The sequence below is a fragment of the Bubalus bubalis genome, chromosome 8 (assembly GCF_019923935.1).
Source record: "Bubalus bubalis isolate 160015118507 breed Murrah chromosome 8, NDDB_SH_1, whole genome shotgun sequence".
NCBI lineage: Eukaryota > Metazoa > Chordata > Mammalia > Artiodactyla > Bovidae > Bubalus > Bubalus bubalis.
Genome location: NC_059164.1, coordinates 32,823,021 through 32,848,728, shown reverse-complemented (window position 1 = coordinate 32,848,728; position 25,708 = coordinate 32,823,021). Strand labels below are relative to the sequence as shown.

The window sequence follows — 25,708 nt, the reverse complement described above, 5'->3', positions numbered from 1 at the left end:
AATATACTATCAGTTAAGCAGTTTTCAATTAGGAATTTTTTTCTTTCAGCAGAAGACTAATTGCTATTTCTGTACATTTTCTCCTAACATAAAAATTTTCTAAAATTATACTATGAAAAAAAATCTATTCAAGTAAGTAAACACTGCCATAGTGCCTTTTCAAAGATGTGAAGGTTTTTAAGTGGGAGACTGCTAGGTTGTATGTGCTACAGAGAAAGAATAAAGAGGGTGTGCTGGGTTACTGTGCTGGAAACAGTGGTTTATGAGGCAGTGTCTTGGACTGAAATTGAGCTGAAACCAGACCATAGACACACAGGGCGTGAAGAGTAGAATCCAGGCCTTGCCTCTCTGTTAAACCTGCAGGCTGAGAAACGACTTACAACACATAAATAGTCCAGAATACTCTGCTTTTTATTATTTGCACCCTCATGATTGGGATCAAGTACATTTGTGGCTAGTAAAGTCCCCATTTTGGATGTAAAGCTAGGCGTAGTGAGCACTAAGTCTGCTTACTGAATGGTATGATGCACCTGTGTTGACCTTATTTTTCTTTTTCCTTTAGTCTTTCCATTTACAGCCCACTGGCACTCCAGGCACCTACCTGCTTCAGACAAGCTCAAGCCAAGGCCTTCCCCTCACTCTGACTGCTAGTCCCACAGTCACCCTGGCAGCTGCTGCTCCTGCTTCTCCCGAACAGATCATTGTTCATGCTTTATCTGTATGTCATCTTACATAAATTGCTTGATTTTTCTAATTTCTGTAGAAAAGACTAGCTAAACTGACAAGTGTCACCAGAGATAGAACTCATACCTTGGGGGAGGAGGGAGATAAATTTTGAGCTCCAAGACCTCAGGACCTGTTAGGGACCAGAATTAGTTGATACATAATATTAAGAGCCAATACTACTGTGAATCCATAGATTTAAACTATTCTACCACTGTTGTCCCAGGAGCATGTTTTACACCTTCACTGGGGTACTTCCCTCATTCCTGTACATGAGATGGACGTACATTAGGGGAAAGGGGCTCTTAGGAGCACAGGGGCCCAGGTAGGTCAAGAAACAGGAATTCTAGAGGAACATGGTAAGAACACTGCAGATCCAGAGGTGAGACGCATGGAGGGGACACCAGGGTACCACGTGTAAATGTCATTTGTTGTCTGTAACTTTAGGCTGGTATGTACTTTTTCATCTTGCCACTGATTGTTTTTGTTAACATTCTATAGCCAGACCATTTGTTGAACACAAGTGACGTCACAGTGCAGTGTCACGGACCAAGAGTCATCATTCAGACAGTTGCCACAGAGGACATCGCCTCTTCCATATCCCAAGCAGAACTGACAGTGGATAGTGATATTCACTCATCTGATTTTCCTGAGCCTCCAGATGCCCTAGAAGCAGACACTTTCCCAGACGAAATTCATCAGCCTAAGATTACAGTAGAGCCGCCATTTAATGATGCTCATATATCCAAATTCAGTGACCAAAATAGCACAGAACTGATGAATAGTATTATGGTCAGAACAGAAGAAGAAATATCTGTCACCCACCTTAAACAAGAGGACGAACCCTCCCCATTAGCCCGGGCTTATGTTACTGAAGTAAGTTGCACTTAAACAGCCTTAAGCCTCAAACCTGCAGTTTGGGAAAAGCCTAGAGCAGGACCTGTCACTGAATTGGTTCTTTTAAATTATTTTTTTGCTAGTATGTAAAACTTCCGAGTGTGAGGTTATTATTATTATTTTTGTCTGTTTAAGACCTTAACTTTGATTTCTTTATATTCTAACTTTAAAGTAGGATAGTATTTGAAAGTCCTTTCAAGCCTAAATGTGTTTGGGGACTTAAGGGAAACAAGGAATGTGAAACAGAATCTTTTTTTGTTTGTTTGTTATTACTTAGGATTTAGGGTCTCCTACCATAGAAGAGCAAGTTCATCAAACAACAATTGATGATGAAACGATACTTATTGTTCCTTCACCACATGGCTTTATCCAGACATCTGATGTTATAGATACTGAATCCGTCTTGCCTTTGACAACACTAACAGGTACTGTAACTCCATCGTGTGCCTGATAAATCTTAAGGGGGTAATCAGGCAGTGAGTCTTGTTAAATTTTCCCTTTGGTAGAAGAACACTTATTCTAAATTCTTTGATGTGGATTAGATGATATATCTCATTACAGATCCCATACTCCAGCATCATCGAGAAGAATCAAACATCATTGGATCATCTCTGGGCAGTCCTGTCTCAGAAGACTCAAAAGATGTTGAGGATTTGGTACACTGTCATTAGGTAATTCTTAGAAACAAGCCATTCAGGCAAAGCCACACTGTTCATTATATCTCCAAAGAAATAGGAGCATCCCCCAAGAGGCTTAATTTACCATTCCTCTGGCTTTTGAATAGCTACAGTGCTCAAGCCACATACAGTGTTGCTGCTATGACTTTTTACCTCTTTAAATATATCATCTGAGGTCTAGTCTTACAACAGTATGTAGTTGAGTGGAGCACTAGGGTCTTAACTGCAGAGATCCCAGTTATTAGTGTTTCTTATCAGCAGGGAATTTCACTTTAGCGGAGAGAATTTTGAAATCGCCAAAGCTTAACTACTGTTTTAAAAGCAGTAATATTCATCTCTACAGATCAGACATGGCACTCTGTCCGGTCTCAAGTAGGCCTGTTTATATTTCAGAGAAGTCACATGCTCTAGAGCCTCCCAGTGACCTTCTGCACAGAGATATCGTCTAAGTAGTTTGAGACTTGAGGTGACTGTGTGGGGGTTATTTGGGTTTACCCATTGCTGGCAGTGGGAGCTGATTTGGGCTGGGTAATGAGAAGAGTATTAAAAGGGTTTAGAAAATTCACTACAGGTTTGTTTTTTTTTTTTTAATTACTTTTTAAAGGGAATATGGATGAGAGTAGTAAAACAAAATTCACCAGAAGCTAAGCATTTTCATCCCTCAGAACCCACTGTCACCAGTTTACAAAGTTAGCACTTTGAAGTAAAACTAAATGGGAAAGGAAGTACTAAGTTGCCTATCCTATACCATGACCTTTTATTACATGTTTTGCTATGTAAACTACCCAGGAAATAGCAGAGTATCCGAGTTTGCCGTTCACTTTGTGCATTAACTGGTGGGGGTTTGATGTAACTTCTCCCTCTCAGGCAATTTAAAAACACAAAATTTGCTTCTTGAAACAAACCAAGAGTCATTCCTATACTAGAGAAGGTTAAGCCAAAATTAGCCTCTAGGGCTTTAATGAATATGACCCCTATAGAAAAAGGTAAAAAAAAAAAAAAAAAAAAAAAAACTTGTATAAATTATTTTATTTATTATTGTAATTAGATCTACACAATCAAAGTTGTCTTTTCACCATCTGTGTTTTGTTAACGTGAAATTGTAGTTATAAGCAAAAGTTGGTTGCCTAGGGAACAGTAATTGTATATTCAGTTTAACAGAAATAAAAGAATATTTGTCTTAAAATGCAAGATTGTTTGTTACATAGCCTTGCACCACGCCATTACTTTATATAAAAAATTTCAAAAGTGAAAATGATTTGTGCTTTAAGGGGTAATGTTTAAGTGCAACATCGGCTCCTCAAAGAAAAAGAAAAGTGATTTAGGATATGTCTCCCCTGCAAGAGGGAATTTAGATTTACAATTAACATGAAAATCATGTATCAGACTTCTGCAGGAGACTCTTCAGCATACCTTATCCAGCTCTTATTCGAGTCCAAATATATTGCTTTGAAGAGACCTGGTGAGTGTATCTCTTGGCAGCCTCACTTTCCCACATCATGGAAGTACAGATTCGCACATATACATAACATGATGATAGAAAATAAGATATAGTAAATAAGGTTTCTAAATTTCGGTTCTAAATCTCCTTGTCGATACCAGTAGATCTAAAAGAAGAAGAATTAAATAGAAGTTTAAGTAATAGCATTGGGCTGAATATTAAAAGTTTTAAATACAACTAATTCTTTCCCACTGTGACCAGGTTCATCCATATATACTTTTCCCCCTAAATGAGGCTAAGGCAGCCAGAATTTTATTCTTTGTAATTCAAGTGTACCAGCTGAGTTTATATCCAAAATCATACTTTATTCCTGCTTTCTCAGTTAACTTTGATCAATGTTTAAACCAAGAGTCCACCAATTGTTTGGCGAGTCATTCAAGAATATGTATGTATCTTCTAGAGATATTTTAATTATTATGTTAGTAAAAGGTACAGCTTTTTAAAGTACTGGAAGGGAGGACAACTTTTAAATTCCTTTAACTGATTCAAATTGCCACCAAAACTGGAGCTTTGCACACGCATGCCTCTAGTTTAAGCTGTTACAGATCACTGTCAGCCACTTCCGGCTCTAGGCTGGGAGTGGAAGAGCAGTTCTGGGAGCTTTGTTCCAGGCTCTCCAAGTCCGAGGGGCCACTCCTTCCCTCAGGCTAAAGGAACATAACAGTCAGTGAATCTGAAGCTGGGAAGTGTCCCCAGGTTTAATTTTAACTCAGATCTTATGTGAGTCAAAACAATTATGTTAAAGGGTTTTGAAGGGAAATGAAACAGCCGCCAACTAGTGATGACTTGGCAAATACCCAACTGAGGATTGGCTATTGTCTTTGTTTCTTTACCTAACAGAAAGGCTTCTTAGTAGTGTTATAAAATCTGAACATTCTTGTGAAAAACATACAACTGTAGCTTTAGGTTTCTCAAGAGGTTTTGGTGTTAATTACTTTCATTTGGGGAGATAATACTCAAAGATTAAAATAGACTAGTTCTGTAATTATTAGAGGAGTAATAACATTTCCCAAAGACTGTTGGACTCTGTATGTAGTCCTTGAAGAAAGATGAATTAAATTAAATCACATCATATCTTTGGTGACCCAAGTCTTTTTTTTTTTTTTTTTTTTTGTATCAAGGGAACAGAGTTGCCTTTTAGGGTTACAAGGTTACAACTTTGGGATTTAGGAGAAAAGGAGACAAATTAAAAAAAAAAAAAATACCCTGGGATTTTAACAATGAGAATTGTGACATCCTTTGGGGGAGAGGAGTGGTGTATAATTAGACACCTTTTCATACAGATTTCCAGGCACTGCAACCATCAGCCCTCAAGGATACTGAATTTAAATTTTCAGTAGTACTCACAAGTATGCAGGCAGTGATACTACTCAAAGAGATGCAGACAGCAAAAAATATATTCAGCGGTTTTGGAGGTAGTTGAGGGAAAACAAAAGCACTGATCAGCGTTACCTGTATGGAAAGAAAGTGTGTCAGGCCTCAGGAGTAATTCCAAGACTTGGTTAGACTGCCATCTAGGCAAAGTAACATTATAAAATGCTCCAAATGGTGAAATGGCATCTTATCTACCACCAGGTTTGTCTTCTGGAATGTTAATGTTTAATAAAATCTTTTTAATTGTGTTATTCCTTCTAGTACTTCCACTTAATCTTCCCAACCTCCTTTATGAAAGGAGACAAACCACCATGAAGCAATAAAACTAGCTAACCTCAAAATAAACCTCTTCATCAACAAAGATTATAAAGCATTTAAACATCATTCCCCAGGATTAATGACTATACTGGGGAAAGTTCTAACCTTTTTGTTATTTTGAGTATACCAGCAAAAAAAAAATACCCAAAACTGTTTTTGCTTAACATGAAAAATACTAAAAAATAGGTTTCTAATACCCTATAGTTCTCTTTCTACCTTAAATATAATGTTACCCATTCTTTTATGAAGAAGTCATAGAAAGAGACTTAACTAAAATTCTCTTAGATTTAATAAAAATGTGCCAAATAAAGGTCATTCTCAGACTGGGAAATGTAGCTTTGTTTTATTTTGATAGCACCAAGCTGTAGTATACAGAATGAGAAATTAAAATAATCTTAAAGCCAAAGGATAATGAACATACTTTAGGAACAAAATAAACGTAAAGATACTAGAAGAACTGTGGGTTACATACAGAAGGGAGTTACTAGTAGCCACTCACATACTACAAATTTATTAGGCAAACCCAGAAAACCAAGTTTATTTGACTTGTGCTATTTCACATTCAACTAGGGGGTGAGAGTGGAAATCAACTAGCTACTCCATTTATACCAAATGCAGTTTTATTCAAGTGTGAATAAGATTGAAAGCATTAATTTAACTACAACTGGAATGTTCCATATGTTCATGTACTGGCCCTTTATGGTTTTGTTTTTTTTTTTTTTTTTTTGAGAGTTGACTGAACTGCAGTATTAAGGTTTTCAAAACTTTGGCTAAGACCCTGGCTGACACACAAAGATACTTACTAGGATCAGTAAAGATGTTAAGCTGCCAACAACTAAATTGATGATTCGATCCTGAAAAAGAGAGAATTTTTTAGCCATATGATAAACTCATGGCATTTTAGAAAGACACAATGCAGGACACTGAGAATGGAGAAAGCACCCTGCCCCTCTGAGCTTCACACAAACAGCTGCCAGAAAAGCAGAGTGTACTGAGCCACCAGGGTAAAGAAAGGGGTTTGGGGAAGCTGAACAGCTGCGTAGAGAAAGTTTCTTAAAGGGACATGGCATTTTTACATTAGGGCTTTTTGAAGATGGGAAAGGGAGGCTTACAAATAATCTACTTTTGCTGCTGGGAACAGTATGAGCAGAAGCAAAAGGGACAGGAACGTGGGGGTGGCCAGCCCAGACCCTTGGTGAAAACAGTCAGGAACCAGACTTAGATGTGTCTCTTCCCATCATGAGTTTCAACCTATTCGTGATACAGATGGTATCCTTGTTCATTAATCTTAAGAATCACCTGAATGAGGAGCTTGGGGTTTCTACCTATCAAGATCTCTTGTTATACCCATCCCTGCCCTAACCAACTCCAAAGAATGCTTTGAAAAACTGATCTAATCCAATCCTCATTTTACTGGTTAAGGTACATTTTGGTTCAGTGAGTACAGTTAAACTAGTTGCCTAAAGTCAGACAGCAAGTTAGAATCAACATGAAACAGGATATCAAAATCAGGGTCACTGGTTATATGGTTTCAGTTAAAGGAACTGAAAAATCAAGTAATATATAAAAATAGTATGTACTAATATGTATATTAGGTTGATAGCACTTATTCACAGACCTTACAGAATGAAGTGGTAAGGGTTTAAGACCTGATTAGGAAATACTACCTCATGGCCAATGAGAATATCAAGTAACCTTAGTTTGGAAAAGTCAAAGCTGAAGTCTTTAAAGACTGTGTTGGTAACCTCTGAGCACTCCAAGATCAGCAGGATATGGAATATGAGCAGCCAATAAACAAAAGCTCCGAGATAGGAAGGGCACAGGAACTTGCACAGAGTTGTCTGCTTCTAAAGATAAGAACCCAAAGAAGAGTAGGGCAGGCAAAGCTGGGAGGGAAGAGTGGAACAAAGCAAAGGGTCGGGCAGGCAAAGCTGGGAGGGAAGAGTGGAACAAAGCCAAGTGTCCTCTCCAGGGCGTCTGACCTCACACTCCAGACCAAGGCCACTGCAATTTAATGTCACACAGAACAAAGGAAACTGAACTCCAGCCGGACCCTGACCCAACCTGAGGACTCGAACAGATCTTACCAGCTAGAGAAGACCACACTGCACACGCAAGAGTGAAACCAGAGCCTCTTGTTAGGAAAGTGACCCAGGGATAAAGCGCTGAGCACTAGTCCTGCACAAGGCAGATGTGTACTTAACATAAAATGTGTTTACAGACAACCCATGTATGAGAACCCCACTGTTTCTGCCTTGTGAAAAAGTTTCAACTAAATCTGGTCTATTCTAAGAAGTAAAGAATATTTGCTCCCATCTCTTTATAAACTCCAGGGATTCTTAAAGGTCTACATATGTCACAAGAGCTTTTGCCAACAGAAGCCACTGAAGAGGTTCAGGTGAGAGGCAGCCACCAAGAATCCCTGTTCTCCAAATGGTACAGCAAGTTTGGCAACCAGGATCAAAACAGGGAGAAGAGGGGGTCTAATGGTGAACAGATGGCAACTATGCCAGAAGCTTTTGTGTATCTTCTAAAAAATCCCGGGATGAAAGGCTAGCGTGACTATTTTACAAGTGGAAACACAAGCTCAGGGAAATTTAGAGATTGCCCCAAATCTCAGTACCAATAAGTAATGGAAACAGGATTCAATGCAACAGAGGAGATTCCATTTCTACTTTTCACAGAAACAGCAGTGTAGCATGTAACTGCTGGTCTAGACAAAGATTGTTGTTGGTTAGTCACTCAGTTGTATCCAACTCTTTGTGACCTCGTGGACTATAGCCTGCCAGTTTCCTCTATCCATGGGATTGTCCAGGCAAGAATACTGGAGTGGGTTGCCATTCCCTTCTCCAGGGGATCTTCCCAACCCAGGGATCCAACCCACATCTACTGCACTGGCAGGCAGATTGTTTACATCTGAGCCACCAGGGAATTCCTAGATAAAGATAGCAAGTTGCAAAGTACAAGCCTATTAGCAAAGTACAACAGTACTACAGTAAAGTGTTTATCTTTCAGGAATGATTTCCTCATAGTGATTGTTTTAGATTGGTGAACTTAACCATAGAAGCCTAACTGGTTTCAGTCATTCATGAAAATACATCTAAACTTTAATGACTACTTCCCTATTTGCCTTCTAGACAATCTGTCTAGAATCCCAACTCATCTTCATGAATATCAGGTATTCAATCATTAAAATACAGTCTCTCTGGGACTCAGTGGACATGAGTTTGAGCAAACTTGGGAGATGGAGAAGGACAGGGAAACATGGTGTGCTGCAGTCCATGGTGTCGCAAAGAGTCGGACACAACCGACTGACTGAACAACTAGGACTCCCAAGATGGGACGAAGTATTTAGAATATGGCACAACTATTTCTCACAGTCTCTTTTCTCCAAGCCAAGGTCTTGGCTTCAGGCCTTCAGCTATTGAAGTAACCTTGAATGCAGGCCAAAGAAACAGCAGAGTTAGCTTTGGAAGACCTCCCACTTCAGTCTAAACTCTTGCTATGCAGACTGCTCTGGCTGTGCAGCACTGGTCTCACTTGAGAGCCTGTAAGAAATGTGCAATCTCAGGCCTTGCCCCAGACCTACTGAATCAGAATCTACATTTTAACAAGAGCCTCACATGATCTGTGTGCACAGCTGTAAAGTTTAGAATCTAAACCATTTTGAACATTGCTAAGTTCAAATCTTCGGGTAGAGACCCTCCCTAGGCCCAGAGATGATTTTTCAGGACTTGAGCAGCTCCCCCCACCCCTCCCAGTCTCCAAAGATAGAACAATAGAGAATAATTAAATTGCCCTTAATTAGCATTTCAAAGGGCAGTGTTAGGGCTAATATGTTCCAAGTCAGAACAGAGTGCATGGAGAAAAGGGAGTATTACATTTAAATTTGCTGTTTATGGAATTAATTGAAATTCAGGTTATCTCCATATCAAAAGCTAGTTTCTATTAACTCAGCTACTCTATTTCTCACAAAAACTAGCTCTCTTCCTCAGTTTTATTATTGCTGTATTTCCATCTAACAAAACCATTCTCCCTACCAGATCTTTATTCTTTATACTGTTACTTATTTTCACTCCCCAAGAAAGTTGAGCAGGATCAGAATCAGCCCTGATCTTTACCCACAGAGATGACAGGACAGGTTGTCTGCCCTTCCTGCAGGGGCTCCCCTCATGGCTCAGACAGTAAAGAATCTGCCTGCAATGCCAGAGAACTGGGTTCAATCCCTGGGTTGGCAAGATCCCCTGGAGGAGGGCATGGCAACCTGTTGCAGTATTTTGCCTAGAGAATCCCAATGGACAGAGGAGTCTGGCGGGCTACAGTCCATGAGGCAGAGTCGGACACAACTGAGCGACCGAGCACAGCCCAGCACAGCCCTTCCTCAGACATCTACTCAGCAACAGGCCAAGAGACTGTCTTAACTCATATGTATGAATTTATGAGCACATAAACATAACAATATACAAACATACATAGTATAGTTTTGACTGGGACTCTGCATATATTGGGCTTTCCTGGTGTCTCAGTGGTAATGCAGGAGACAGGTTCGATCTCTGGGTCAGGACGATCCCTTGGAGAAGGAAATGGCAACCCACTCCAGTATTCTTGCCTGCAGCATTCCATGGACAGAGGAGCCTGGCAGACTACAGTCTCTGGGGTCGCTCCAGAGTCGGATTAAGTTTAGTGACTAAACAGCAACTGCGTATCTGCATATAGTACCTCTTGTGTGCTCAGTCGTGTCAGACTCTTTGCAGACCCAAGGACTGCAGCCCACCAGGCTCCTCTGCTGAAGGAATTCTCCAGGCAAAAATAAATGGAGTAGGTCACCATGCCCTCCTCCAGGGAATCTTCCCAACCCAGGTATTGAACCCGCGTCTCCTGCATCTCCTGCATTGGCAAGTGGATTCTTTACCACTGAGACACCAGGGAAACCCATATTCCCTCTTAAGTCATTTATTTATTCACTTAAATATTATCTCAGTTATCTCAATAAAGCTGGGAAAAAAGTGTCTTCTATGTTGTAACTCAGGATGAAGGGACTCCACAGAGACCTGGGGAGAGCAAACGTCATGACGGGGAAGAAACTGGGCTGCGATGCCCAGGTGGAGACAGCAGCCCAAGTCCAAAAGAGGCTCATCTTCCTCTGAAATAATGGAGGAGAGAAAGATTGCTGTGGCTGCAGCGTCTGTACCTGGGGTGAGACAAGGCAGCTCTGTGCGGCAGTAAGGAATACGCTCTCTCCATTTACAGTGGGGACCTGGGTTCAGGCAGACCTGTTTGCCCAAAGTCATACTGCCAGGTAGTGGCGAAAGTCTCCTCCCCCAAGCTCTCTGCAAAATGCAAGGCTAACAAGCAATTCAAAAGGTCTAAGAACGCTTAGACATGTATGTGGTGGCCCTGAAATGAGAGTTGAGACCAACGTTCTCATCTCACTGACTAGCCAGATGGCTTCAAAAGGACCCCTTAACCCCTTTGGGTCTATCAAGTGAGAGGACTGGGCTGATATCTGGTCCTTTCCAGTGTTAACCATTTATGGTTCTCGGTCATCAGCGGTAGACAGCACCTGGGCCAGAGGAGAAGGCCTATCCCTCAGCAATCAAAAAGCACAGGAGCCCCCAGATTCCTTGCTCAGTCATTAGCCAGCATCCTGACACAAAACAGAGAACCCCAAATTCACTTCAAGTGCTCAAGTGGTAAGGTTCTGGGAACATCCCAAATAACCAAAAGCCGGCCTTTGTCCTCAGCAACCCAAAACATCCTGCTCAGAATGCTGACAGGTAAAATCATGCTTCCATTGCCACAGTAATTTATGCTTTGCCTTATTCCAAAATGGACCTGAAGCCTGTGCTATCTTAGCAAAACCATAATCCATTCGAGCAACAATAAAAAAGTAAGGCAAAATTTCTAAAGTGATTTGGGGAGTAGAAAGAAGGAGCAAAAGGATTTATGAGAAAAAAAATCTGACTATGGGACTTCCCTGGTGGTCTGGTGGTTAGGACTCCGAGCTCTCACTGCCAAGGGCCCAGGTTCAATTCCTGGTCGGGGATCTAAGATTCCACAAGTCAAGTGGCACAGCCAAAATATCTCTCTCTCTCTCTCTCTCTCTCTCTCTGAGTGAAGAAAACTTTTCTAAGTTCAAATGTTAGTTCTAAGATTCCAAGCAGCCCAGAAAGAAGTCCAGTGGATTTCAAAGCTCTCCCTGATGACGGTAAGCGCACTGCAGGATGAGAAGAGGCAAGCTGCTCCTGGGTCTAAAGGGAGTGTTGCAGGGGTACCTAGATGTAGAAAGCACATCTACTTCACACATAATCAGTTCTCTTATTGACACGTAAAAATAGCCGAAGGCATAACGTCCCCAGAACAGTGAGCTGCGGGGTAAGAAGTGGGACGGCTGAAATGCCACACACCGAATTTAACTGCTCTTCCTTCACAGCTCAACTCAAACATCGCCTCCACTATAACTCCCATCCAGACAGCTTCCTCGGGCACCCCTCAGGATGGGAGCTGTCCCTGTCTCAGGTCTCCCAGGTCACATGGTCCACATGTGACACTTCTGTATTTATTGCCTGTCACCTCCTCCATTAGGACTGGCAGTTTATTAACCATGGGGAAGGTAGCCTCGAGCCTGGCGCACTGCCGGCCAGTGCCCTGTGAATGATGCTTAAAGAACAGTATCATCAATAGAAGTGGCTGATGGCATTTTCCTTAGAGCCTCTCACCAGGAGAGGCCACTCAGCCGGAGCCTGACTTATCAGAAACCCCAGCTTCCAGTCGCTGCTGTAGGACAGACACACAGCCGCACCATAGAAGCCACAGGCTGGCCCTGCAACCCATGAGGTGAGGCTCTCCCCAGCTACGGGGGCCAAACCCTCATGCTGACTCCTGGGCCAGATGTCGGCAACCCCATGGAAATGCCAGGAGTGAGCCTCGGGCACCTCTAGGTCCAGGCTTCCTAAGCCTGAGGATAAAAGCCTGGTCACTCATCTCCTGCCAGAGCAGCATGGCCCTGGTTTCAGAGGCATGACAGCAACTCCTGCTCAGGAAATGGTCCGCACGCCATGCTCCCTCGCACTCCCAGGGAGAAAGCCCCCTGAGGGCAAGGAAAACCCTGGATGGACAATGCCAGGAGAACATTCCCTGACATGCTCTGGAGGGAGGGGGTGGAGGAAGGGGGAGGCTAAGAATCCCACTTCTGTGTCACTTCCCCCTTTGCGACTCCACCCAAGTCCTCAGACATCACCACAGGTGGCCCTACAGACCCCATCCCTCCCCAGGTGCGCTCCAGCTCCATCTTCACCCCTCACACCCACCGAAACCTGTTCAATGTGAGCCAGCCTGGACACAGAAAGTTCTCATGAGCCCCGGATCTCCCTTGCAGCCTCTGCCCTTCAACTTTCTACCCAACAGAGCCTATGCCACCCACATACTCCTCCCAGGTGCGCTGGGCCAGGAAGAAGGCGGGACAGGGCACGTCCTGCTTCCCAAGCTGGAGAGAGAAGCCAATTTCAGTAATATCCTCTACTATGTTCTGAATGTTTGTGTCCCCCTAAAATTCATAGGTTGAAATCCTAACGGCTAACGTGACAACAGGAGGAGGTAGGGCCTCTGTGAGGTACGTAAGTCATGAGGGTTGAGCCCTCATGAATGGGGAACTGCATGCGTCCTAAGTCGCTTCAGTCGTGTGTGACTCTTTGCGACCCCGTGGACTGTAGCCAGCCAGACTCCTCTGTCCATGGGATTTCCAGGCAAGAATACTGGAATGGGTTGCCATTTCCTCCTCCAGTGGGTCTTCTGACACAGGGATCGAACTCCTGTGTCCTGCGTCTCCTGCATTGGCTGGCAGATTCTTTACCACTGAATCATCTGGGAAGCAGACAGACAAAAGCATCCTGTATTTTTAAGATGCATGTCCCTGTCAGTCTCATGCCAACTTCTTCCCTTCCTCTTCACAATTATTTCAGCACCTGCTTTGCCAAATCCCTCTTCTCCAACCCTCTCCTGCACTGCCCCTGAGCTTAGTCTTCATCTGCATCCACTAACTAGATCACTCCCAATCTGTGTCACCAAAGCCCTGACCAGACCATGCAATCAGCAGTTTGAGCATCCAGAGCCCCCCCTGCTCTCGATGCTTTGACAATCCAGTCCTGAGTCACCCCCAGACCCTCCCCCAGTTACTTCCAGGCTCCGGGGCTAAGCCTTGCTGTGGAGCCTTTCAACAATCCTACCTGTAACTGTTTACTCGTCTGTCTTCTCCTCCTCGCTGTAAGGCCTGGGAGGCTGAGGGCCACTTCCCCCTTGTTCACCGCCAGGCTCTGGGCCACTACCCATGGCTGACTTCCAGCTCCATGGTGCCCTCTCCAAACTGTGCGCCCCTCCGTGGGCCAGTGCCCACCCAGAGGCAGGAGCAGCTCTGTCTAACTCGGACCAAGCCAAGCCATGTGGCTGTGGGAGCGGCCATCACCCAGGGTGGAGAGAATGTTCTTCTAACTACAAAAGTGCAACCGCACCCGTGGGCAGGGATGCAGGTCATTTCCCTTTTATATATTCCTAGCATATATGAGATATTCAAATATTAGCTGAAAGAACAAACTAACTGGTTTACTACAAGTTCACATGTTCACAGCTGGGCCTTCGCTGGTTTTCACGGCCTTTCATTTTAGGTTGATTGTCCCTGTCTCTCTGCAGGAAGCGGTCTGAAGCTCCACCTCATCTCAGGTTTACAATCTCACTCTTGAAGCCTGTCCATCAGCAGAGATCCTTATAAAATAAAAGACGCCAAGAGAAAGAGGACCCCCCCCCATTCCTCCAGCCTGAAGAGGACTGGGGGGCAGCTGGCTCCTCTGCCAATCCTGGTCTTGTTAGTTACCTCTATCCTTCTCTCTGGGCTGAATCTCTCCCTTGTGGAGTCCACCTCTAGCCCCCAAATCTCAACTCCTCCAATATCGGAAGTATCTTCTGTCCATCCTGCTCTCCATTCTAATGTTCAGCATCCATTCTCCACCCTTTTTACATGCTAAGTGTGAGGAAGTCAGGAAGGAATTAAAACAGGGTAAGGGAAGAGTGATCAGGGTGGAGCTGGGGGGCTATTTTTAAAAAAGAAGGTCAAGGAATCCTCCTGTTTGAGCAGGAACCTTTTTAAGAAAAAGGAACGAGACACCTGAGGATCTAGGAGACGGGTTCTGCAAACAAGGCAGTATAGCACTTACAAGGGCCCTGAGGCGGGTGTGAGCCTGGAAACTGGAAAAGAAGGCCAGGATGACTGAAGCCGAGAAGAGAGGGAAGAACAGGGACTTGAGTAGCTCTCTCCTCCATGTCGTACACACATGCTCCATAAGCAAAGATACGCTCTCGGGACTTCCCTGGTGGCCCAGTGGTTAAGAAGCCGCCTGCCAATGCAGAGGACACAGATTCAATCCCTAGTCAGGGAACTAAGATCCCACGTGCCGTAGGGCAACTAAGGCCACGTCCCACAACTACTAAGCCTATGCACCACAGCCAAGACCCTGTGCAGCAAAAAAATAAAAGAAAAAAAAAAAAAAGAAAAGATACACTGTAGCACACAGCACACTCCCTGGGACACAGCATGCACACAACTATTGTATCAAAGCATACATTACACGCACACTCTCGACCACTGACAGCCTCCAGAAGGAAAGTGTGCGTCCTACAGCATCTCCAAGTTCTAGAGTCTGCTCACAATGGGACACTCGGCTCCCTCCCCTTCAACCCAGCTGGACCTCCTGCTTGGGATTCCCAGTCACCTCCTCCTGTCAAATCTGACTGTTCCTGGGCCTAAGATTCAAAAGTCCTTTGTCCTGATGCCCCCAGTATAATAAATATCCCCTTCTTCCGTGCTCCCCGGAACTCTATGCCTCCTGTCATTACAGGGCTCCACCCCACGTCAGTCCTCCTAGCTCACAAGACCCTCAGGTCCCGGAAGAGCAATCATCTTTTCTTGTGAGGGAGAGAGGAGAAAGGCAATCCAGTCACCATGCATTAAACACACCAGGAGCCCATACTTCCTCCCACTGATGAGGCCCGTGGGCCACATCCTGCAATTCCGCATGCAAAGGTTTACATTTCTCATCACAGCTCAGAGTCCTGATACCAGAAACAAAAGGCCAATTCTCAGAAATGATGTTCCGTTTCTTCTTCCAAGTCGCAGTGGAAACCGTCTCGTCAGGAGAGCTGTAGCAGTGGCCCCGTCAGATGCCCCAGGGGCAGCCATGCAGGGACAGAGACGCTGAGAGGCCTGACGTGGGAGGTTTGGGTTTGGGGGAAGCAAGAAAAGTCAGGCACTGCCGGTGGGTCTCCTTGGAGCCCCCACAGCTGCGTGGTCCTAAGGAGACAGGAGAGTCCCCCAAAGCTGTGGCCAGAGGCAACCAGCATCCCTGGGGTGAAGCCAGGGGCTAGACGGCCTCCCCAGATAACTCTGGGAAATGGGGAGCTCCGATCACAGGGGCTGCTGTCCCAGGCTTCGGAGAAAACCACAGGGGCAGAGCCACGTGAGGAAAGCTTATAAGACTCACACACACCCACACTCGCCAACTCGCATGCTCTGAGCCCGGTCTCAAACACACCAGGGCCTCTGCAGCTGCCTATAGCTCTGAACGCCCACTTCTGTCTCAGGCCCTTCTAGAGAAAGCAGACATTACGGATGCCTTGAAACATGTCCCCTATTTCAAAGATTCACATTCTGAAGCATCTTTCACTTGTGAATATTTCTGTGATATCCTTCCTGCCAGATTCTCCTCCTCACGGTGAGGCGTACTTGAAATATATTATTTTCATTGAAGCATCACTTAGGGAAATGAGATCACAGTAAAAATAGAAAACAAACCTACTCCACATGTTTAGGGGACAAAATGATCCCTAGCACTGGTACCATAGGAAGTGCTGCTGCTGCTGCTGCTAAGTTGTTTCAGTCGAGTCCGACTCTGTGCTAAAAAACAGAAGAAGAAGGAAAAAAAAAAAGGATCTAGCACTTCCTATCTATCTAGTGCTAGATCCTTTTTTTTTTCCTTCTTCTTCTGTTTTTTAGCCTCACCACACAGCATGTGGGATCTTATTTCCCAGATCACTGATGGAACCTGTACCCCACCCCACCAAGAATTGGAAGCATGGAGTCCAAACCACTGGACCACCAAGGAAGTCCCAGAAATGCCAGGTCTTTATGTGCTCTGACCTTCAGAACTGGGAGACCAAGAACAAGGGCTAGGACGTCAGGATCATGACAAACCCAATATCTGTGTTTTCCCCTGCCCCATGCCTGCCTATGATCTCAGGTACATCATGGAACACTGAAGCCAAAATTTCCATATTTATACAACAGTCTAACATGCAGGGAATCCCATAAAGATTCAGATATATTACAGTAAAGCCCTAGAACAGAGTGACATTTACAAGCGTCAGTAAACGGCTGCTCACATGCTGTTAGTATTATTTCCACCACGTCTAATGGGCTGTCATTCACCAATGGGATTAGGTCCTCAGAGATGAGTGCGAGTTGAGTGGGCCCCAGAGCCTGGCCCCCCTTTCAAGAGCAGCCCAATTTCAAATGCATTCCATCATCCCCACCGGGACACTTAAGTTTGTCAACCCAAGTGTCTCCATGGCAGCCCCAAAAATATGGTCATTATGGGTGCTTAGTCATTCAGTCATGTCCAACTCTTTGCAACCCCATGGACTATAGCCCGACAGGCTCCTCTGTCTATGGAATTTTCCAGGCAAGAATACTGTAATGGGTTACCATTTCCTGCTGCAAGGGATCTTCCAGGCCCAGGAATCAAACCCACATCTGTGTGTCTCCTGCATTAGCAGGTGGGTTCTTTACCACTGAGCCACCAGGGAAGCCCCATGGTCATTATACCTACACACAAACTATGGACTGAACCTAAGGAAAAAAAAAAAAAAAAAAGACTAATTTAGTAGGACCCAGTCTGTTACCACAGATCTGCAAAAACCTTTTCTACAGAAGGAAAAACACAAGCAAACCACCAGCTTCTGAGAGACCAGGCCTCAGTTTAAGTTTTTACACAGTATTGTATTATGTTTATGGGCTCTTTGCTCAAGCTCAGCAAGGAGAGGAGAGAGTGATGCCCTTAACTGCACAGGAGCCTGTTGGTACCCAGCACCCCAGGTTTCTGAACACCAGCCCCCACCTTCTGCTGATGGTTCAGGAGGTCCCAAGAAAGTAGGTTACTTTTTGGTGACGCTAGATGCTCACTTCACTTAAAACTTAACATACCTAAGAACATAACAAGAAGCAGACATAGATACAGAGAACAAACTAGTGCTTACCAGTGGGGAAAGGGAAGGAAGGAGGGGCACGACAGGAGTAGGGGATGAAGAGGCACAAACTATTAGGTATAAAACAAGGGATGTAGTGTAAAGCATGGGGAATATAGCAAATATTTTACAATTACTATTAATGGAATATAACCTTTAAAACTGTAAATTTCAGGATTTCCCTGGTGGTCCAGTGGCTAAGACTCCGCACACCCAAGGCAGGGGGACCAGGGCTCCAACCCTGATCTGAGAACTAGATCCTGTATACTGCAGCTAAGACCTCGCACAGCCAAATAAATAAGTTAATATTTTTTTAAAAAACAAAAATTGTAAATCTCTCTATTGCATACCTGCAACTCATAATATTGCACATCAACTATACTTCAACAACAACAAAAAATCATAAAATCCAGAACTAGGCAAGGCATTGTGCCAAGTGCTAAAAAGGCTGGAGAAACAAAGCAATTGGCTGCTACCCTCAAGGAGTGTAGACTCTGGCCAGGAAGGCAAGACTTATTATATGAACCTCTCACAGCAGAAGCAGTGAATACCAGGAGGCATCTCTGACCACCAGGCTCGTAGGAGAGAAGCATGGGTGTAGGCTGGGCAGAAAGGAAGGCTCTAAGATGGGGAATCAGACTAACCAGGATTCAGATATTTGGAGATGAGAGCGTGCAACAGAAAGTAGAAGAGCATTTACTGAGAGCAGGAAGGCAGCTCATGCACAGAAAGAGGCCCAAGGAGAGGGGTCAGCCCAGACTGGGCATCACAGAGCACAGTTAAGACCAGGGCTGTCAGCCTCCTTGCGCACCAGCATCCTTGGAAGAGCTTTTTCAACATACAATCGCCTGAGACCATCCCTCAGAAACTTCTCAGTCCTGGCATCTATCATCTGGAACCGTCTCTCTAACACAAGAAATGGCAACTAAAAGTGGTTTGGCAGGCTGGGTGAGAGCCACAGGGACAACAGATCCGTCCTGGGAGAAACTAGCTCCAATTTGAGGGAGAATCAGGGTGCGCTCAGAGATCACCGGGAGGGAGGCTGTGTCAAAGGCAAGAGTCGAGAGGCCCTGGGGCTCTGGGCAGGGGGAGGGGCGGCAGGCAGACCCAACACTCCTAACCACAGCTTTGTCCTTAGGAAGCAGCAACCCTCATCCCCACCCCGCAAAAGGCAAGAAGTAGCACTCTAACCTTAACACAATTATTTGCAAGGTCAAATGCTCCAAGTCTGAACTGTCTGAATTCGACTACAGGTCATCAAAAGACCTGTTTTTCACTTTTTGTTTTTTGACCTCTTTTGCAGGGAGGGGAGGTAAGGATTCAGGAATACGCAATAGAACATGAAACTTTTTGCCTTTGGCACCAAAGATCTGAGCCTCAGAACCCACTAACTTGCTCCCTACATGGAGAGACCCTCCATATTATGAGTCCAGTGTATGCGCCTTCCTCCAGTGTCGCTCACTCTTCTTACATCACATCCACGTAGGAACAAAGGGACGGAATGGTCACCACCCTTCTTAGAGGATGAATCATTTATTATTAGTGAAAAACAACAGAAGAGGCTGGTCCAGGAACTGGCTTTCATTGCATTCCATGGAGGGAATGCAGCTAATTTCAGTAATATACTTTACTTCCATACATCTAAAATACTGTCATTTAAGTACATACTCAATATGAAAAGTGGAGAGATTTTTACATCTTTTTTTTGTACTAAGGCTTTGTAATCCAGTGTGTATTTTCACTTAGCCCTCCCTTCCGCCCTGCCACCCTCCCACCCTCCCACCGCAGCCCACTGCACTGGCTGCGGGAGGCGGGTTTACCTTCCGCCCCAGACAGAACCACCCTCCTTCTTCCCCTAGGTTCACCGATCCACTGGCTAAAATGGATTTCGGATGATTCTGCAGCCAGCTAGCAAATCAGGAAATCAACATCAACTCACAAGCCCTGAGGATAACTCAAAGCATTTCATTACCCAGACAGAAAGATGGCCCAAAGGAAGCTTTCACAGGCAGCTGTGGGCAAGAGAGGGACAAATATCTCCAGGGTATAGTTCAAACGAGGAAGGGAGGAGCAAGGAATAGATTTCTAGAGTGACATTTCCTGAAGGGAGTTCTGTAGACACTCCGTTCAAATCTGCTGCGGGTGGAGGCACGCAAGGTAAGACTCCAGAGCAAGGCATTGATTGTGCCAGCGGTGAGAGGTCAGCCACCGAAAGAGCACCACGTACCACCCCCCTTCTCCAACGAGACTCTCAGTGAAAATGAGCACGTTAAAGGTTCTGACAAGTCCCGCAGTAAAGAAAAATGTTTCACAAACATGACTATGGAACTACTATGACTGAAAATTCACTTGCTTTAGAACTGCACTGTCTGACGTACCAGCTCTGTGTGATTACTGAGCACCTGAAACGCAGCTAGTCCAAACTGAGATGGGCTCTAAGTGAAAATGCACACTGGATTACAAAGGCTTAGTACAAAAAAAATGATGTAAAAATCTCTCTACTTTACATATTGAGTACGTACTGAAATGACAGTATTTCAGATGTACGGAAATAAAGTATATTACTGAAATTAACTGCACCTGTTTACACTTTTAAATATATGGCTATTAGGATATTTAAAATCTCATACGTGTTTCACCTTATACTTCTATTGGGGTAGTGCTCAAAATTCAGAAAATGCTAAGCAACAGCACATGCCCTGAAACCTCAGACACATCATATTATCACATTATTTGTGCCACAATTGTTTTTCCCTGAAAGAGATGTACTGCATCCCAGACCTGGGGATGAAGTAAAAACAGACGAGAAATGCACCTGCATATTCAGGCCAGGGTGGGTAAGACAGCCCACCTAGCAATATAAAATTCCAAAGGTATCAAGGAATGAGTATCTCTGCTTTTGTCTATTATCCCTTAGACATTTATGTAACAATAGAGAACTATTTTGCTTTGCCATTCACTCCAAGGCTGTATCTATAAGTTATTGCTAAACATCATGCTAACAACTGAATAAATCCGGGGTTTGGTAACTGAAAACAGTACGTAAAGACAGAAGTTCCTTTAGGGACTGCCCATGCGGGCACTGCTCCAGACCTGCTAGGTCGTGTATTTCTTGTAATATGGCAGATTCTAGTATCTTTCACTTCCTCCATGACTTTGGGCATATAAATCCACCTATTTCCTCTGAAAGGGCCAAGTACGTGAATGCCCACAGTGGTTCCTGGAGCATGTGATCCAGACTGCGAAACTCAACATTTACTGTCCTAGTCAACTTGTGAAACATTGCCAGAGGAGAACCAGTTGTGTGACTGAACTCATAGCCTGCTTTGTAGTTCAGCTTCCCTGCTTGTGAAAGGAGTGACAAGATCCATCACACAAAGGAACTGGGGGATCAAACAAGGTGACGCTGGATGCAAAGCATGCTGCCTGGCATGGAGGAAACACCACTTCCCTCCTGACTCTGCTCTGTGGGCTTCAGTCATCTTGGCCATAGAGTTAGAGATTGGACCTCAACCTCTGGGCCTTTCTAGACTTAAAAGTGAGAGCCTATCTGTGGTCAGTCAGTAAAAGGCAATGAAGAGGACTAAAAGCTCAGAAGATCTGTCAGACTAGGACAGGAAGTGGGCTTTCCCCTTTCTTTTACTCAAAGGCAACAGTTCATTAATGAATTGGCTGTTGTGTCCAGTTTCCAGGGAATCGCTGGGAGCAAACTCACACAGCAGCCATCAACCGTTTCCCAAGGTCCTCAGGAAGCACGGGCTCCAGCAGTGACCATCCTCCGTGGGAATGGCTCCACCTAACATGTCCTGTGCTTTCACTAACGAGGCCCATCCTGCGCCCCGCTCACTCACGTCCCCAACAAATCACTTGCCGTCATTAAAGACGGATGCCTCCTCTTCCTCAGATACGACAATTTATATGAAACACGATGTTTCTTCCTATCCTAAGACCAAAGTCTCTCTCCTTTCTCCATTCTGTTTAATTTCTGTATGTCCAATCACCCTGTCAGCCCTACAGAAGAAGCTAAAGGGAGGAATTCTGGGAGATCTGGAAATATATATTATTCATAATTTTTTTCTTTTCTCTGAGTAGCTGATCCTACTGTTATGAGGTCTAAAACTGCCTAAGTAATGCTGGGAGTATACACTCTTGGATTGAATAAATCTGTGATAAACAGAGATATATTTGGAATAGTCAAATTCTTGGATGGATTTCAAATGGATCATAGGCAATAGGGAAACATAGTCATTGACTACTTAGGCCCAAGTGAGTCAGAAAAAATCACTATTTCTAAGTGTCCCTATAAATCAATAAGTCCCTTATCAATTCACATACATCAGTATTAAGGGGCTAAAGGAGGTCAGAGGTCTGCATCACCAGAACCCCACAATCCCTTGTGCACCAAGGTATGCGAAGGAGAGACTGAACCTCTTCATTCTCACGCCAGCTGGGCAGCCACTGGGTAGTCCAGTGGCTAAGACTCTGCGCTCCCAATGCAGGAGACCTAGGTTTTGTGGCTAAGACTCTGTGCTCCCAATGCAGGAAGCCTAGGTTTGATCCCTCGTCAGGAAACTGGATCCCACATGCCCCAACTAAGAGTTTACATGCCGCAACTAAGGATCCTGTGAGCTTCAACTAAGACCCTGCACAGCCAAATAAACAAATATTTTTATAAAAAGGAGGTGGGGGGGGCAATCTGATCCCTTCAAGCAGTCAGCTGCCTCTACTCCCCAGGCCCCAAATCCTCTTCCAGTCAACTCCCAATGTAGGAGCCTTCATATCTGAAAGCTGAAGGCTACCAAATGCTCAGAATGGAGAATCCATCCTCTAAGATCTTCCCAAGCTTCACAAAGGGACCACGTTCTCCCCTGTGCCCCAGTATGCCCCCTCTATGCCCTGTCATAGCACAGATCCAGCTGCCTCACGTGTGCTTACCTATTTCCCCCAACTACTTGGATTCCTTGGACCCCACCCCACCACCCCCGAGGCTTATCACAATACTGTTAGCAGATAGGAATTCCATGGCAGTCCAATGGTTGACTCCTCAGTGATGAGAGAGAGCCTGAGTTCAATGCCTGGTCAGGGAACTAAGATCCCACAAGCCATTCGGCCAAAAAGAAAAGAAAAGAAAAACAATATTAGCAGAAATAGGAATATCTACTGGATTCTGGGATTATACAAAAGCCACACAATAAACAAGCAGCATCTTCCTATACATCAAGCTTAAAACATTTTCTTGTAAAGACACTTTGAGAAGAGAAAGCAAAATCCACAGGGAGGTTAAAAAAAAAAAAAACAAAAAAAAACAAAACACACAAAGTAGTGGTCTCCTGGCAGACTGGAAGCTTCCAAATTCAGGGTCATGCCCCAGGTTGTCGGCTGGACAAGCTTTCTGTCCTTTCTGCTAAAGAGGTCCCTGCCTGAGCAGAAAAACCCAGGAAGCTCTGGACTCCATATGTGCCCTACTTTCTATGAGAGGCTGAGAGTACTTTGTCAGGGGTCAAAGATCACCAGCGTCCCTTTCTAACTAAAAAAAAACAAAAAAACAAACAGGCTAATCTTGCCCAAACAACTCAGAAATTTAATGCTGGGGACAGGAAAAGAGCTCTCTTCAATTACTGGACCAGGACATCACAGGATTAAGCTTGTAAGAGAACATTATACTTTTTAAAAGCCTGAAATAAGGCACTAGAACGTGTATGGGTCTGAGACTCTTTGATCACTTCCTGGAATGGAGCCCCATCAAAGGAACCCTAATTTCATGCCTCTACTCTTCTTCTCTGCTTGGTTGCCTCAGCAGTAAACCCTTAAGGGCTCTAGATAAACACCAATCAGAAGCACCACTCTTGGGCCCTTATGGAAGCCTCAGAAGCCTCTTGAAAGTCAGCACGCCAGGTGGACAAGCGGATGTGCAAACACTCTGACCACCCGGCTGGGAGGCGAGGCAGAGATCGGGCTTCCGCACTCCCGTTTAGGGCCCCTAACAGCCCAGAACTTTCTGAACTTTTCTCCACCCTCAATCTTCAAAGGCTCTTGACCAACCCTGTCCCAGAGAGGGAGCCGAGGGGCAAAGCAAGTATCCTGAGAAGGATGAAGGGGGATCTCGCTGCAAGTTCCCTCTAGGGGCCGCAGAAGGACCCAGCAGGGCTCCGGGTCCCAGGGGCGGGGAGTTGGACAGACACGCCACTCAGGCCCCGCGTCCGGGGCCGCACTCACCTTGGCAGATGTCTCTCCAAACAGAGGTCTGTTGTCCAGGCCACTTGTGCCGTACGTCCTGGTGGAAAAGTCCTCCATTTTAGGGTTTCTTCACTGTCCCCGAGCCACTCCAAGCCGAGCCAGCATTGCCTCCCGGAGTCCCGGGTCTACGACTCGCGGCGCCGCCGGTCACAGGGCGCTCATTGCCGAAGCCCAAGGAGGCCGGAGTCCCGGCGGCGGGGGTGGGCGCTCAGACCCGCGGGACGAGGCCGCTCTGCCCCAGCCTCGCTCCCCTCCTCATCGTGAGCAGCTGCCTCAGGAAGTGAAAGGAAACAACACCGCTTGGCCGTCCCGCCCGGCCGCTCCCGCTTCCCCCAATCTCAGCGCCCCGGGCCGCCCGGCTGTCTCCGCAGCTCGGGATGCAAATCGGCTTGGCCGGGGCTCCCCGCTTCCCCGCCCTCGCCGCTCCGCTCCGTGACACGACCATTTCCCGAGCTTTCTAAATGTTCTGGTGAGCACGGATCCCTCCACGCTCGAAGGCGGGGAAAAGTTTTCCCGGGAGAAGGCATTACCAGCCCTCCCGCACCGCTCCGCCCCTCTCGCCCCCGCGGCCAGCGGCCGGAGTAATGAAGCTGCGGGAGCAAAGCCCAGCGGTCCGCCCGCCCCTCCCGCGGCGTTGCGGGATCAGGTCGCTGCCGCGCCGAGCAGCTCGGGTCCCCGCTCAGGTGTTGCCGGCACCTGTGGGCCGACGCGCGCTTGCGGCGTAAGAAGGGGATCCTTCCTCGGCCCCGCACCGACGGGCCACCCTCCCGGAGCCGCCCCGCGCCCGCAGGCCAAACCTCGGCGTCTCCAGCCGCCCGCACGCTCGGGAGTCCTGGCTGCACTGGAGAGCGCGGGTCCCGATCCACGCCGGTGCGGCGAGGCGGTGCCAGGCGTCGGGGAGAGAGAGAGACCTTCCGCGCCGGCGGCGAGTGTGCTGTGCGGCGGGTCCCCGGTCCCCTCCCACGGCCGGGACCCGCGGCCACTGTCGCAAACCGACTCGGCCCGCCCAGGCCGCGTCACGCCGAGGCCACCAATCCCGCACACCGGGGCGCCGCATTGGCTACGGAGCTTTATTTCTAGAGGTGCCAGTTTATTCCCCGCGAGGCAGCCGATCTCCCGGCTCCCGGCTTTCTCTGGCTCCTAGTAATTAGCGCTTGCGCGACCCACGTGGGCAGAGCACATCTCGGGAAGATAGCCTCGCATTGGGCTGAAAGCTTCTTAAAAACAACCAGCCTGCTTTAACCACCCCAGTCTTTGCACCACTAGGATGGAAAGGGAGTGGTTGATAAATTAGTTGTTTATCATGTTTGTGTGTTTGTCTGGTTTGTTCTGTGATAGGGAACCTGTGTCTTGGACAGAGACGGTCAAGAGGTAATCCGTGCTTAGGTATTTCTTCTACTTGTCCACTCATTCTGCTGGTGATGATGCTGAGAAGCATATGTGTATCCACAGAGGAAAAATGCATCGTATGTCAACCTCTTCGGGTTTGAAGCTGGAGAACTTGAGGTGGACAGACACCCTAGGCAACCCAGCGTCACTCTGCATTTGGGAGCCTTTGTAAGTATTAGGGAACAAATGCAACCACGCCAGGTAACCCGGACACTACAGCTCCTACACTGAAGAGAGCTGTGACTTAGGTTTGTTCGCAGGGAGAGCGCATGTTGGAACACTGTAGCCCTGTAACACTTAGACT

General features: G+C 45.9%; 2 protein-coding genes across 11 annotated transcripts in view; one reads left to right on the top strand and one right to left on the bottom strand.

Annotated features, from left to right (window-relative positions):
* The window catches only part of DMTF1 (cyclin D binding myb like transcription factor 1), a 49,712-nt gene extending 46,229 nt beyond the window's left edge, over positions 1-3,483 (top strand). For all 8 annotated transcript variants that reach the window (XM_006049537.3, XM_044946565.1, XM_006049535.3 and 5 more), the window contains 4 exons: positions 563-718; positions 1,225-1,599; positions 1,898-2,045; positions 2,182-3,483. In XM_006049537.3, the coding sequence (XP_006049599.2) occupies positions 563-718; positions 1,225-1,599; positions 1,898-2,045; positions 2,182-2,291 (789 nt within the window). In that variant the 3' untranslated portion in view covers positions 2,292-3,483. The remainder of the gene's footprint in view (positions 1-562; positions 719-1,224; positions 1,600-1,897; positions 2,046-2,181) is intronic.
* Positions 3,312-25,112, bottom strand: TMEM243 (transmembrane protein 243). Of its 3 annotated transcripts, none has more exons than XM_044946568.2 (6): positions 24,813-25,112; positions 23,995-24,287; positions 14,697-14,876; positions 6,294-6,344; positions 5,146-5,250; positions 3,312-3,904 (listed from the first exon to the last, which is right to left on the bottom strand). In XM_044946568.2, the coding sequence occupies exons 3-6, from the start codon at positions 14,820-14,822 to the stop codon at positions 3,782-3,784; spliced, it is 405 nt and encodes a 134-aa protein (XP_044802503.1). In that variant the 5' UTR covers positions 14,823-14,876; positions 23,995-24,287; positions 24,813-25,112; the 3' UTR covers positions 3,312-3,781. The 3 variants fall into 3 exon arrangements, with proteins under 3 accessions (XP_044802503.1, XP_044802502.1, XP_006049596.1); XM_044946567.2 differs by having other exon boundaries at positions 23,995-24,283; XM_006049534.4 differs by lacking the exon at positions 14,697-14,876 and having other exon boundaries at positions 23,995-24,283; positions 24,813-25,053.
* Positions 25,113-25,708: the final 596 nt, after the last annotated feature.